Here is a 12012-nt window from a genome sequence, read left to right on the forward strand (position 1 = left end):
CATGTGGCACTTGCTCGCCCAGACGGTGTGGGCACTCGTGGCACCACGGACCCATGTGTGTGCCTGGACAGTGCTTGCACGCAGCCCTCTCTAATAGGCAGCCAGGAGCATAATTTTTCCTCTAATTACATATTCAGCACTTCTGAGAAAATGAGATTTTGGTAATTCAATTGGACTGAGAAGCAGCGCTATAATAAAATGAAATTTGTAACAATCGTGCAGTTAAATTAGTTAAATGGAGAGGAAGGAGCTGTGGAAAATTGACCCCTCGATCTCCTAAAGACTAATCAGACATTTGAACCGGGCTGTGCTAACAAAACCCCCGGGGTGTGTGGCACAGAGTGAGGGGAAAGCAGAGATGCCACGAGGGAAGGGCTGGAAAACAGCCGGGCACCTGGTGGTGTCACAGAGGGGACGTCCCTGCTCCGCTCTGGGGTGGCATGGCATGGCTTTGGCAGGGAGCGTGCCAGGTATGATGCCGGAGCCACACCCTCTGTGGCACTGGCACTGCCAGGGCCTGGCCACTGGGTCCTGGCAATGGCTGGTACCATGGAGGCCACTGTCCCCAGCGGCTCCTGGACACACGCCCTGTCCCTGCTGGGTGTGCAGGGGGTGCCCAGGGGTCCCCTTCTGCCAGCGGGGACTGCAGGGACATGCCTGGGGGTGTGACCAGCCCTGAGGGGGGACAGACACCACAGGACACCAGGACAGGGATGGCACACAGCGCCAGGCTGGCAGGGAGAGAGGCATCCCGTGGGCTGGAGGAGTCTGCGGCAGGTACAACGTAATTAGCCTCAATATTTATCTTGTTGTTCGTCTTTTCTATTTTTTCTTGTAAAAGAAAAGGAGAAAAAGATGACTTTCTCATTTGCAAGTTAATTAGTCTAATTACCTCTAATTAAGGGCTCCCCACACAATGCAGATCACAAATAAGCTGCCACTGTCGCCTGCTCCCACTCTTTTCTCCCCAGTTTTGATTTTCCACAGGAGCTGTTTTTGAAGGCTGTGGTGAGAACCCAGGTGTGGATCCTGGCTGGGCACAGCAGGGCTTATATGGAATTTGGGAACAGCACCCGACCCCTGGCAGGCAATGCCCAGCACTGCGGTGGCCACCACAAACTCTTCACCTGCTGGCATGCTCCAGGCAGTGAGGGGGCACGCTGCTCCCTCCTGGCCCCTGGAACGCCAGGGGAGGTGGTGCAGCTTAAAGCCCTGCCCGGCTTGCCCATGGCCAGTGGAGGGGTGAACCCTGCAGCAGCCCACAGTTGCCAGCCTGCTCAATGGCAATGCCATGTCACTGGGTCAGTAGCCACGGCATGGCCAGGACTGCAGAGCCCCTGACCACACGCTGCTAGGCTCACACCAGCACTGGAAGATCCAGCTCCTTCCTTGGACATCTAGTTCTCCTGTGCCCAGACACCCCTCCCAGCCTTCCCGACACTGGCACAGCTCCCCACGCCCTCCCGGCACCCAGCTCCACAGCTGCCTACAAAAACCAGCGGCACTGAAGTGACTAACGCCCTTCCTGGAGGGGCTACGGTGCCCCTTGGTGCCCCTCCATGGAAGCCCACTATCCCACAGACACAGGAGCCCCCATCCCCGTGGGGAGAGCAGCCAGGCAGCCAAGTGACCCTGAAGCTCCTGGAGGAGCCCGGGGTGCCCAGCTGCAGCACCCTGCCCAGCCCAGCCCTGGCTGCAGACCGTGGAGCTGGCCTGGCCTGGGGGCTGCACAGAAAACCATGTTTCAAAAGCATCTTCCTATGTGGATGGTGGCCCCTGAGCGGGGGCAGCCCCAGGGCCAGGGGTGGTGCAGCTGGTGGAACTGGTGGGGGTGGCCTGTACCCGCTCTTCTAATTAGCCTTTCTTTGTTACACTCCCCACTCCAACTGCATGTGATGGTTTAAAGAATGACAGATACTAAATCTAATTTAATCTACTCATTCACCCATCACTATAGCATAAAAATAGGAATATACCTATAAAAAGAGCACTGCCAGGCAGTGTGGGCCAAAATCACAGCCATTGTGGGAAAAGCAGCTTTGCAAAGCTAAAATTAATGTCAGTGTTTTCAATACAAAGGAAGCCGAACCAGAAAACATGTTTTGGGGGCTTTAAGGCCTGTCCTCACGGAGCGGGGCAGCTGCCAGAGCATGGACAGAGGCGGGAGCTGCCGTGCCAGGTCTCGCAGCCGTGCGACACCCGGGCAGGGGGAGAAACCCGGTTTGAAACGAACCCGCTGCTGCAACACGCGGCAGCACCGCTCGGAATAGACCTGCTCCCTAAAAATATAACACGCTAAACTTGGCAGCAGCCCTTTTGGAAAGGAATTTTCCAAGCAGGATTTGCAGAGGCTGTTTCCCGGCGGGGCAGGCGCTGCTCAGCCGAGTCTCCTGTGCCGTGGTGTGACTGTGAGCAGCGGGGATGTTCCCGGCGAGGAGCACCCCAGGGGCAGCACCGCAGTGGGCTTCAGCACACCTGCACATCAGCCTGGGCTGGGGTCAGACCTGCTCGTGCCTGGGGCTGCACCAGGGCCCTGCCAGGGTGCAGAACTGATGCTGAGCCTCAGCAGGGTCTGCTCTGGGTCAGCACCGGGCCCTGTCCTGCAGCCATCACTTGCTCACTCACAACAGCGGCAGAGATGTGTTTCAAGCAGTGACTGAATCCTCTGTTAACAAAACGAAGCCACCAAAGAGTCCTTCCACACCCAGACTGAGCAAGGGCCAAATGTCCCTGCCGAGCCCCACCAAAGGATGGGGGGTGTTCCCGCTGGCCCCAGGCTGCTCTGCTGCAGACATGCACCCACCTTCCCATGCCCTCCAGCCCTCCAGCAGTCCTGCTCTTGGAGCACGGCAGTGCCAGGGGGAGTTCCTGGTGCGGCTGCACAACCCAGAATGCCACAGACCACGGCTCCTGCGGCCGGGCCAGGGTGGCCACATGGGGGAAGCGGAGCAGAGCGAGCTGAGAGGCACCCACAGCACCTGGAAGAGCCACTGGCACTGCTGAGCCCTCCCTGGTGCTGGAAGAACTGAAGTTTTGCTGAGAGTTTCATTACTTGGTCATTCCTTCAAATCCCAACACAGCTGAAAACGCTGGGGTTGGGAGCTACGGAACAGCAGCAGCATCCTCAGGGACCAATCCAGCCACAGGCTCCTGGCAGGGAGAGCACTGTCTGAACTGAAGGGGATGAGGGCAGTTACTGCATGCAGACCCTGGCCTGTCCCAGCTCTTGACCGACTGGCCAGCCCAGCAGACTCAGTCCTGGTCACTGGCTCAGGCACTTTATCATGGTACACCTCCTCACAAACCCATAAAGGGTTTGCACAGGGACCTGTAACCCAGGGGGTCACAACCAAGTCCCCCCAGACCCCATGGCACAGCCATGGGTTCAACACAGAGTTGAACCCTCTCAGGTGTCCCTGCTACACAGAGGTGAGCCAGGCCAGCTGGCCAGAGCCAGCTCTGGGGTGGGCACGTGCCCACAGGCAGAAGCAGCATTGGTCCCTGCGTGCTCCAAGGGTGCAGGTGGCACCGGTGCACAGTCTAAAACCCAGAGCAAATTCAGAGCTAAAGCAGGTGCCAGGCACACCCCTTGAGGGGCCCATCAGCCGGGCATGGCCCATGCCCCTGCCCCACATGATGGCCACCAGTGACATCCCTGTGCCTGACGCCTTGTTGTGACATGCCCGGGGAACACCTGCCCCCAAGTGCTGGGTGCAGAACCTCAGCACAGGATAAACCCCAGGAAGAGGACGGAGATTTTCACCTCCATCGTGCTCATCAGCCGGGTGAAAATCCAACTCCAAATCCTGTAATAAAACCCTCCTCCTGGCTTGCAAGTCCAGAGCTGCTGCCAAGGAGCAGGAGGCTTCTGGGAGAGCAGGGAGGAAGAGATGCGGAACACAACGGTCAAATCCAACCAGGCAGGGTGATGGGGGAACTGGGAGCTGCCGGGTGCAGAGCCGCACACCCAGGAAAGTTGCTGCTTCCCAGGGACCCGCAGCTCCGCTTCGCCCAGCCCTGCCGGCACTGGGAGCACCCGTCTGGCCGTGCTGTCACCGCTGCTGCTGCCAGACCCAGGCCAATCCGCAGGGCAGGAGAGCAGAACAGCTGAGCCCCTCGTGTGGCCAGGGACAGGGGGATCCCAGCTGGAGAGGGACATCTCCCACGCTGCAAGACAGGCTCTGGGCCCTGCACTGGCTGCCAATCCAAAGCATCCTTCACAGGGACAGAAACCATCCCCTGGACGTGTGGGGGTTTGGGGACAGTTCTTGCTCAGTGTCAGAGGTGCAGCAGCCACAGGGACCTCAGCGCAGCTTTGGGAAGAGTGAAATCCAGCGCGGCCCTGGCTGTCCCCGGGCTCTGCCCGCAGGAGGGTGCAATAAATCCTGCGCCCGCCTCGGCAGCCCTGCTGCAGCCCCCGCGTGCCCCGTGCCCACGCTGTGCAGCCACAGCGGCCTCCCAGGCCACCGCAGGACAGCGACCTGGGCCTCGCCATCCCCACCACCGCCGGCCATGCTCTGGCCACGACCCCACTCGGACACCGGCCACAGACATCCCAAGGGACCAAACACTCCACAGCCTTTCTCGCTGGGGTGGAGGGTTGGCACCCGTGTGCCTGTCCTCGCCGCTGGGTGAACCGCGCCAGCCACGCCAAGTGCAGGGAGGATGCCATGAATTTTTAAACTCCTGAAAGCACAAATGGAGTGGTTGGCCTGGCTGGGAGACGGGATTTCCGACGCAGCACAGAGGCATTTGAGGAAGATGCTGCCTCTCCCAAGCTGCGCTTCCCTTGGGATGATGGGCCCAGAAACCCGGCACTCAGGGTCCAGCACAGGAATCAGGGCAGCTCTGTGGGACAGCAAAACCTTGGCCCAGGTGAAGGACCAAACTGACGACCTCAGCAGCCTCTGTCCGGGCTGCCCAAGCCCAGCACCTGCCTGGCACCACGTGCCCCCAGTCCCTCTGCAGCACCTTCCAGTGACAGCGGGACAGACCCGCGCCCGCCCGACTGCGCAGCCCGGCTGTGGGCACGCGCAGCGTCAGCACACGCACGCACGCGTGCACACACGTGTGCACGCACGAGCTCATCACCTTCCCTTCTGCTCAGGCCACGCAGGAGCCTCGTTCCTTCACCCGAGCATCCATCATCGCCAAGCAGCAGCAGCGCCGAGGCGGGGAGGCGCTGGACCCGCGCCGGCAGCTCTGCCTGCCGCACTGCCCGCGCCTCTGCCCCGGCCCTGCTCCCGCCACCACGGCGGGGGAACCGGAGGAACCCCAAAAGCTGAGCCGAGGACCCGAGCCGCCCCAGCGTGGGGCTGGAGTGGGGAGGCTGGCAGGAAGCTGTCGAGCTCTTACCCTCTGCCGAGAGGGAACCAGCCAGAAACACGTGCGAACCGGAAAGCAAAAAAAATCCCCTGGAGAGGGTGGCTTACCTGTTGGAGGTAGAGGAAGGCTGGAGGACAGGGGAGAGAGTGAGGAAGCATGCCTGAGTTGGAGACAAGGAGGCAGCCCGAGTTAGCCATGGAGCACAGCATGTGTCGACAGGTAGCCGTGGAGCTGCTCGCGGGTCCGTCCTCTTCCGCACACTGCTATCCACCGCTATCCTCGTCTTCCCGGCTGGCCCCTCGGGCTCTCCCCTCCTCGCCGTCCCTCCCGACCCCTCGGCGCTAGTTAGGAGGGTTCATCTGCGGCAGGCCGGCCGCGCCGCCGCCGGAGCAGCGCTTGGCTCTTCACTTCGGGGCCATTAGACACTGGCACTGAGCGCACGGTCTGCAAAGGGTGTGCGTGAGCCAGAGCGGAGCGGGAGAGAAAGGAAGGGGAGGAGGAAGGAGAGAGGGCTCGGGAGCGAAATAAAAGGGGTGGGAGTTGGAGGAGGAGGGGGAGTCCCCTGTGCATTCAGACATCAAACAGAGCTCTGTATAAAATGAAGAGAATCCGTAATGACATGAGAACAGCTGATCCCGCACTTAACCCCTCCACCGCCGCCGCTTTGCAGATGGCTTCCCCGCCGCCCTCGCCACCCCGGCCACACGCTGGGGAAGCAGCCGGGCAGGATGGGGCCGGGCGGGCAGAGCCGTCTCCCTTCCCGGCGCTGGCTCCCGGGGGAGGAAGGCTCTTACCGGGAGTTCCGGCGCCGCAGCGCGGTGCCGCGGGAAGCCGTGCGGGCAGCGGCGGTGGCAGGGCTGCCGGGGACTCCCCCGTGCACACCCCGCCGCACACGTGCACACCGCCACGCTCTCGCGGCGAGACGCCGGCGCTGCCGGGCCGCGGGAGCCGTGCGGCAGCCCCAGCTCCGCCTCCCCGGAGCCACCGGCCCGCGGCCCCGCACGGCCCCGCAGCCGCGGGCAGCCCGCAGCGTTTCCCCCCTGCCGGACCAGCCGCACCTCACTGCTGCCCGCATGCCCCGGGCACCACTGCTCCACCCTGCCAAGATGTGGGAGCCCCAGGCAGGGCCCTGCGAGCCCCCCACCCGCCTGCCAGTCCCCCAGGCACGGAGGGCTGCGGGGACCCCTGCCCCTTGGGGTGACTTGAGGGGCCCTGCCCACTGGCACTGGCTTCCGTGCGCTCCCCAGAGCGATGGGGACCCTCTGCCCCAAGAACCGCCCGCTGGCGGGCAGAGGTCAGCCCCGGCGGAGCTCCAGAGGTGTTCTGGCGTTTCCGAGGGCCCTGCGGTGCTGGAGCAGCCCTGACGCATCCACACCACACTCGCCGCTGTCACAGCTGCCATGGCAATAGCCTCCGTGCCAGTGCCCGCCGGGGACAGCCGTGTGTGCTCGCTCGGGTCCCGTCCCACCCTGCACCTCCACCCACCCGGGCCCCGCAGCAGCCCCGGCACTGCCGCGGGGTCCCTCCCTGGTGCCCACAGCTCGGTGCAGCATCGTGCCCAGCTCCGGAGCCATGGCACTGCCGAGGCTGCCAGGCTGGCATTGTGCTGGGGCATGTAGGAAACGAAACCTGGGCTCGGCTCAGTTTCCATCTTGGCCAAATGTGATGCACAAAGGCAGGGCTGTGCCAGCAGCTGCTGATGCTCCGTCTCTGCCGGAGCCTCCAGCACACGACCAGCCGTTTGGAGCTGGGATTTTCCACAGTATCCCCAGGCAGAGTGACATGCTGCAGTGTCCTGGTACACTCGCAGCAGTTATGGCTTCTGCTGCAGACACTCCAGAGCAGCAGTGTGTGCCATGGCCGGCCCAGAGCCACAGGGAAAGCCTGCTGCACGCAGCTCTAGAGGAGCCATCCTGAGAAAGAGCTGTGTGGGGCCAAGGGGGTGCCAGCCCCTCCCAGGGGGTCCTGCGACTGGGGGGAATACACTCCAAAGGGACTGCAGGGACCCAGATCAGGGAAGGGATGCCAGGCCCGGGGGAGGCTTTGTCACCACCACCACCTTGTGGCACCGGGCACCAAAAAGGTCCAGCAGTGACATCTGCTGCCAACAGCATCCCCAGGCACTGCCCCCTGTGGGTGCCCACCACAGCCACTCCCCTCCAAGGATCACAACATGCAGCGGCCCCTTCAGCACACCGTGGTGCTCAGACCCCACTCTCCTGCTGGTCTCCAGCTTCCCTTCCCAGAGACCCCCATGCCCCGGGTGCCATGCCCTCCTGTGCACCCCAGCACCTGGGGAAGGATGTGGGACAGCCCTGAAAGGACAAGTGCGTCCCCCCACAGCCCTTGGCGCAGTTGAGGGGAGAGGGGCTCCCCCAGAACCCGCACGCACCCAAGCACCACACAGCCTGGTGCAGGGCAGGGGCACCCCGAGCTGGCCAACAGGCAGCTCCAAAGGCCCTGGGCCGGCCTGGCTCCACTGCAGCTCCTGGAGGTGACAACGGCAGGGCACTGCCTGGCACACTGGCCTTGCGGTGCCCAACTAAGCAAACCACGTGAGGCAGGAACTGGCTCCAGGATGAGGTAATCTGCCCATCCTCCCCCGCGCCGCTCCGGCCAGGGTGACTCAAAGGCATTCCTGGCCGGTGGCAGCACCACAAGTGCTGGCACTGCCCTGAGCCAGCAGCGAAATGGGCACAGCTCTGGGAGCTGAGGAGTGTTGGAGTCTCCTCTCTCCCTTCTCCTGCCATCACCAACGCGTGCCTGGCTGCAGAGATGTCCCTCTGCAGCGGGGAGCCCTGGGGGACGCTGGCCGGGCGGGGTGACACCAAGCCCCCGGTCAGCTCCGGTGGGAACACCTTGCTGGCACCACTGGCTGCTTTCCCTCACCCTGCTGCTCCCAGTGACAAGTGTGCCACAGACCCAGCCAACAGCACCGGTGGTGGCACCAGGGCTGTGCCCAGCCCCGCAGAGCCGCAGCCCCGGAGGAGCACCTCCGAAACTGAAGCCTCCTGGAATGAAAGTTTATTTATCTGTTTAATTAAGATGTGTTCACCAAGCGCACAGACCCCATTCCATCTGTCTCACTTACAGCCGTGTCCCAGTAAAATTAAACCTAATAAATATCAGCAGAGGGAAAGCAAAGGGCACGTGTGAGATATACGATCAAAGGCTGAAGTTGCACAGGGCTGCAGTTCTCAGCACATCTCTCTCTGCCCTTCGGGGCTGGGCTGGCGCTGCGCTCCCCCGCTCAGGATGGGGCTGCCTTTCCTTCAAATCAGCACAATTCCCAGTTTTTTTATTTATTTTAAATGAACCCTTCAGGGCTCCTTGGTTTTGTTTTCTGGAAGAGGGAGAACAACATGGCACCGGGACAGGAGTGGTCTTGGCCACTGTTCGGGTGCTGGAGCCAAGGGACAGAGCCTGCACTGGGAGCACTGGTGGGCATGCACCCCCAAAGCACTGAGGGAACTTGCCAGGGACAGCACAGCACATCTGGCTGCTGCAGGCACCGGGCTGGACCTGCCACACAGCAGAGAGCTGCTGGGAGGTGCCCGAGGCAGCCACTGCGGTGCCATCCTCCCCTTGGGAAATGCCAGAAAAGCTCAGGCCTCCTCCAAGGGACACTCCACCACCTGGGAACTGTATCCACGAGGAACGAGGCCCGGGGGTCTGCCTGGAGCCCCGTGCCCCAGCCCCGCTGAGCAGGCGGTGGCACGGCTGCGGCACATCCAGGTGCCAAGGGCCCTGCACCGGCTGCACCAAGCCCTGAGCACCTGTCAGGGCTGCTGCCAGCCCAGAGCTGGCCCAGCTCCACGCCCAGATTCCGACCCACAGGATGCAGTGGGAAATCCAGCGCCTGGCAGCACGGTCCTTCCTGGGAGCCCCGTGGATCCTCTCCCAGCAGAGAGGACGGGGCAACGCCCGGGACCTGCCGTGGGGGCACAGTGCACAGCCACGGGGGCACTGCCGGTGTTTAGTAGGACCCCGTGGTCCCTGCAGACTCTCCCACAGGGCAAAGCTGGATGCTGACGCTCGTGAGAGCTGCCAAGGAGGGCTGCAGCTCGGGCAGACACCACCTCTGCCACGAGGGCCGTCGAGGCTGCGCCGGGGAGAGCAGGTGCTCCAGCCTCCCTGGGGTCATCCTGTGAGTGCAGTGCTGGCAGCCCACCAGCAGCCAGGGACAGAGGTACCAACCTAATCCTCTCCTCCCACCCACTCCAAAATGCCCCCAAGCCGAGGCGTTCATTAATTAAAAGCTCATTAGTAGTTATTCAAAGGCATCGAGCAATTAGATGAAGGCACTGACAGATCTGAGCTGGTGTGACAAGGAATGTCTGTGCAGCAAGGAAGGTCCCATGTCCCCACTACCTTGGCCACGGGGATGGCCCCAGATTAGGGCACGGACCAGGACAGAGAGAAGGGACTGACAAGCCTCCTTGGCACCCTGTTAAACCTCTCCATCTTTCCCTGCTCCCTCCTCCTCCTCCTGCAGCGGCTCCCAGAGGTCACTGGAGACACTCTGAGTGGCTGCTCTGAATTCCCAAAGATGGAGCACCCAGGTATGACCTCACCAGGTGAGGAGGGGACTGTGACCGAACCACAGCCAGCATCTGAGACAGCAGCTGTGGCAGCAGGAGGGGAGCAGGAATGGAGGGAAAATTCATGCAAGTGTAATGGGATCCAGGGAAAAAACCACTCCATTAAAATGTTCCTGACCCACTGTGGGGGGAACAGGATGGGGCCTGGGGGTCTGCCAGCCTCTGGCCAGAGCTGCCAGCACTGTGCAGAACAGGGCAGCAGCTGGGCCAGCACCTGGGGATGTTCCACAGCCTCCTGTGTCACCCTTCCTCCTCTGCCCTCCAGCCACATGGGCAGGGACAGGAGCCCCGGTGCTCTCCACGTAATGGCACCTCCTTGCAGCCATCCCCTGTCCCCATCATCCATCACAAACAGGGACACAGGGATCTCCAGCAGCCAGTCCCATCCACGCCCTGGCTCCCTGCAGGAGACACAGGGGACACAGCTCACACCCCTGGCTGGGCAGCACGAGCAGAGCCTGTCACTGTGCCTGCTCCTCGCCTCTGCCCGCGCCGCCCTTCCTGGAGCCCTTTCACTTGACAAAATATTTACATGAAATGGCAATTAGGCTCCCTGGACTTAATGAGAATTAACCTGCAGCAACAGCACCGTGGCAGAGCAGCTGCTGCCGAGCACCTCGAGCCTACAGGCCAGGTGGGCAGTGCTGGGGGCCACAGCAGGGGAAAGGGCAGTACCGTGCTGGCAGGGCCAGCAGGGCCAGGACCATGGCCACCACCGCTGGGACCAGGGCCACCACCAAATCTGGGGCCACCACCACCACCACCAGGCCCAACACAGATCGAGAAGGAGGAAGGACTGATGGAGGACGATGCAAGGAAGGAGCAACTGCAGACCAGGAACCTGAAATGCGACATTCCCAGGGTCCCCCTCTTCCCTGAGACCAGCTCCACTGCCTGACAAAGGGTTCCCAAGAAAAAGCGCCCTCTGAACTGGCATCCCTGTGCCTCACAGGCTGCTGGGGGGCTTTAGCAGCAGCCCCCAGGGTGCCAGCACATGGCACACAACAGGAGGGGTCCAAGCCACCCCAAGCAGGGGTGTGTGTGGCACTGCCAGGGTGGGCAGTAGCACTGGGCTGGGACCCACCTGAGCAGCAGACGGGTGAGGTGGGCACGGGGGAACACCAGAGGTTGGAGGTACTCCAGAAGTGAACACTCCATCCTCATAATAAGGTTTTTTAAATGCACAGAGAGGATGTTGGTGTTAAACAGGTGCTGTGACCCAGGGCGCACTTTATAAATCCTAGTATTTACAGACCCCTTCTTCCCCTTGCCCCACACACACCTAATTTCTCTGGAATTACCGTTCGTTTGGAGACATTTTGCTTTGGCATCTCAGCCCCTTGTGGTGTTGATGACCGAGCCACCACAGCGCTCCTGCCACGCAGGGATACCAGACCCTCTGCTTCCTCCCACGCCGCCACGGAGAGACGCCCACGATGCCAAGAAATGACGCTCACTGCCCTGCCGGGAGCACAGCCCTCGCCCTGCCCTTCCCAGCAGAGCTGGGGATGCCACCATGCAGCGCTGGGACCGGCTGTCCCGGGCTGCCTGGCTCTGTGCACTGCACGGGACAGGGAACAGGGACCCTGGAGTGCCACTGCCCCACAGCCAGCGTGGTGTGGGACGCTGTGCCTGGGGCTCCGTGGGAACGGGCACCCCACGCTGCCCGTGCCTGCTCGGCCCAGCTCTGCAAAGCCACACAGCTCTGCTTTGCTCTCGCAGCTGTGGTGGGTCGTTCAGGCCCTGGGCAGAATTAGCACCGAGGCAGGAGGCTGTGCCAGCCCTGAGAGGCGCTGGAGCCGTGGCAGCGCCGACGTCCCTCATGACAAAGCGCCTTACACCTGAAAGCTGCTTCCTGAGAAACAATGAATTCGCAGTATCCTCTCCTCCTCCCCACAAACTCCTTTCCCCACATCCCCCTTTGCCTGCCTCTGCCCACTCTGTTCCCTGCTCCCAAATCCAGGGGAGCACAACTCCCTGGAGCATGTAAGCGCCACCAGACTGCTGCTGCCCCCGGCCCCTCGCCACCTCTGAGGGAGCGGGAGGGAGCAGGTGGAAGGAGCAGGTGCCACTGGCCTGCAGCCCC

At 62.2% G+C, this 12012-nt stretch overlaps 1 protein-coding gene across 9 annotated transcripts in view; it reads right to left on the reverse strand.

Moving 5' to 3' along the window:
* The window catches only part of RBFOX3 (RNA binding fox-1 homolog 3), a 133774-nt gene that overhangs the window by 14212 nt on the left and 107550 nt on the right, over nt 1-12012 (reverse strand). For 6 of the 9 annotated variants that reach the window (XM_053960206.1, XM_053960202.1, XM_053960204.1 and 3 more), the window contains exon 4: nt 5433-5769. The exons of 1 other annotated variant lie outside the window; for it this stretch is intronic. In XM_053960206.1, the coding sequence (XP_053816181.1) occupies nt 5433-5534 (102 nt within the window). In that variant the 5' untranslated portion in view covers nt 5535-5769. The remainder of the gene's footprint in view (nt 1-5432; nt 5770-12012) is intronic. 2 more of the 9 variants (XM_053960209.1, XM_053960207.1) reach the window with 2 other exon arrangements.

The sequence above is a fragment of the Vidua chalybeata genome, chromosome 19 (assembly GCF_026979565.1).
Source record: "Vidua chalybeata isolate OUT-0048 chromosome 19, bVidCha1 merged haplotype, whole genome shotgun sequence".
Taxonomy (NCBI): domain Eukaryota; kingdom Metazoa; phylum Chordata; class Aves; order Passeriformes; family Viduidae; genus Vidua; species Vidua chalybeata.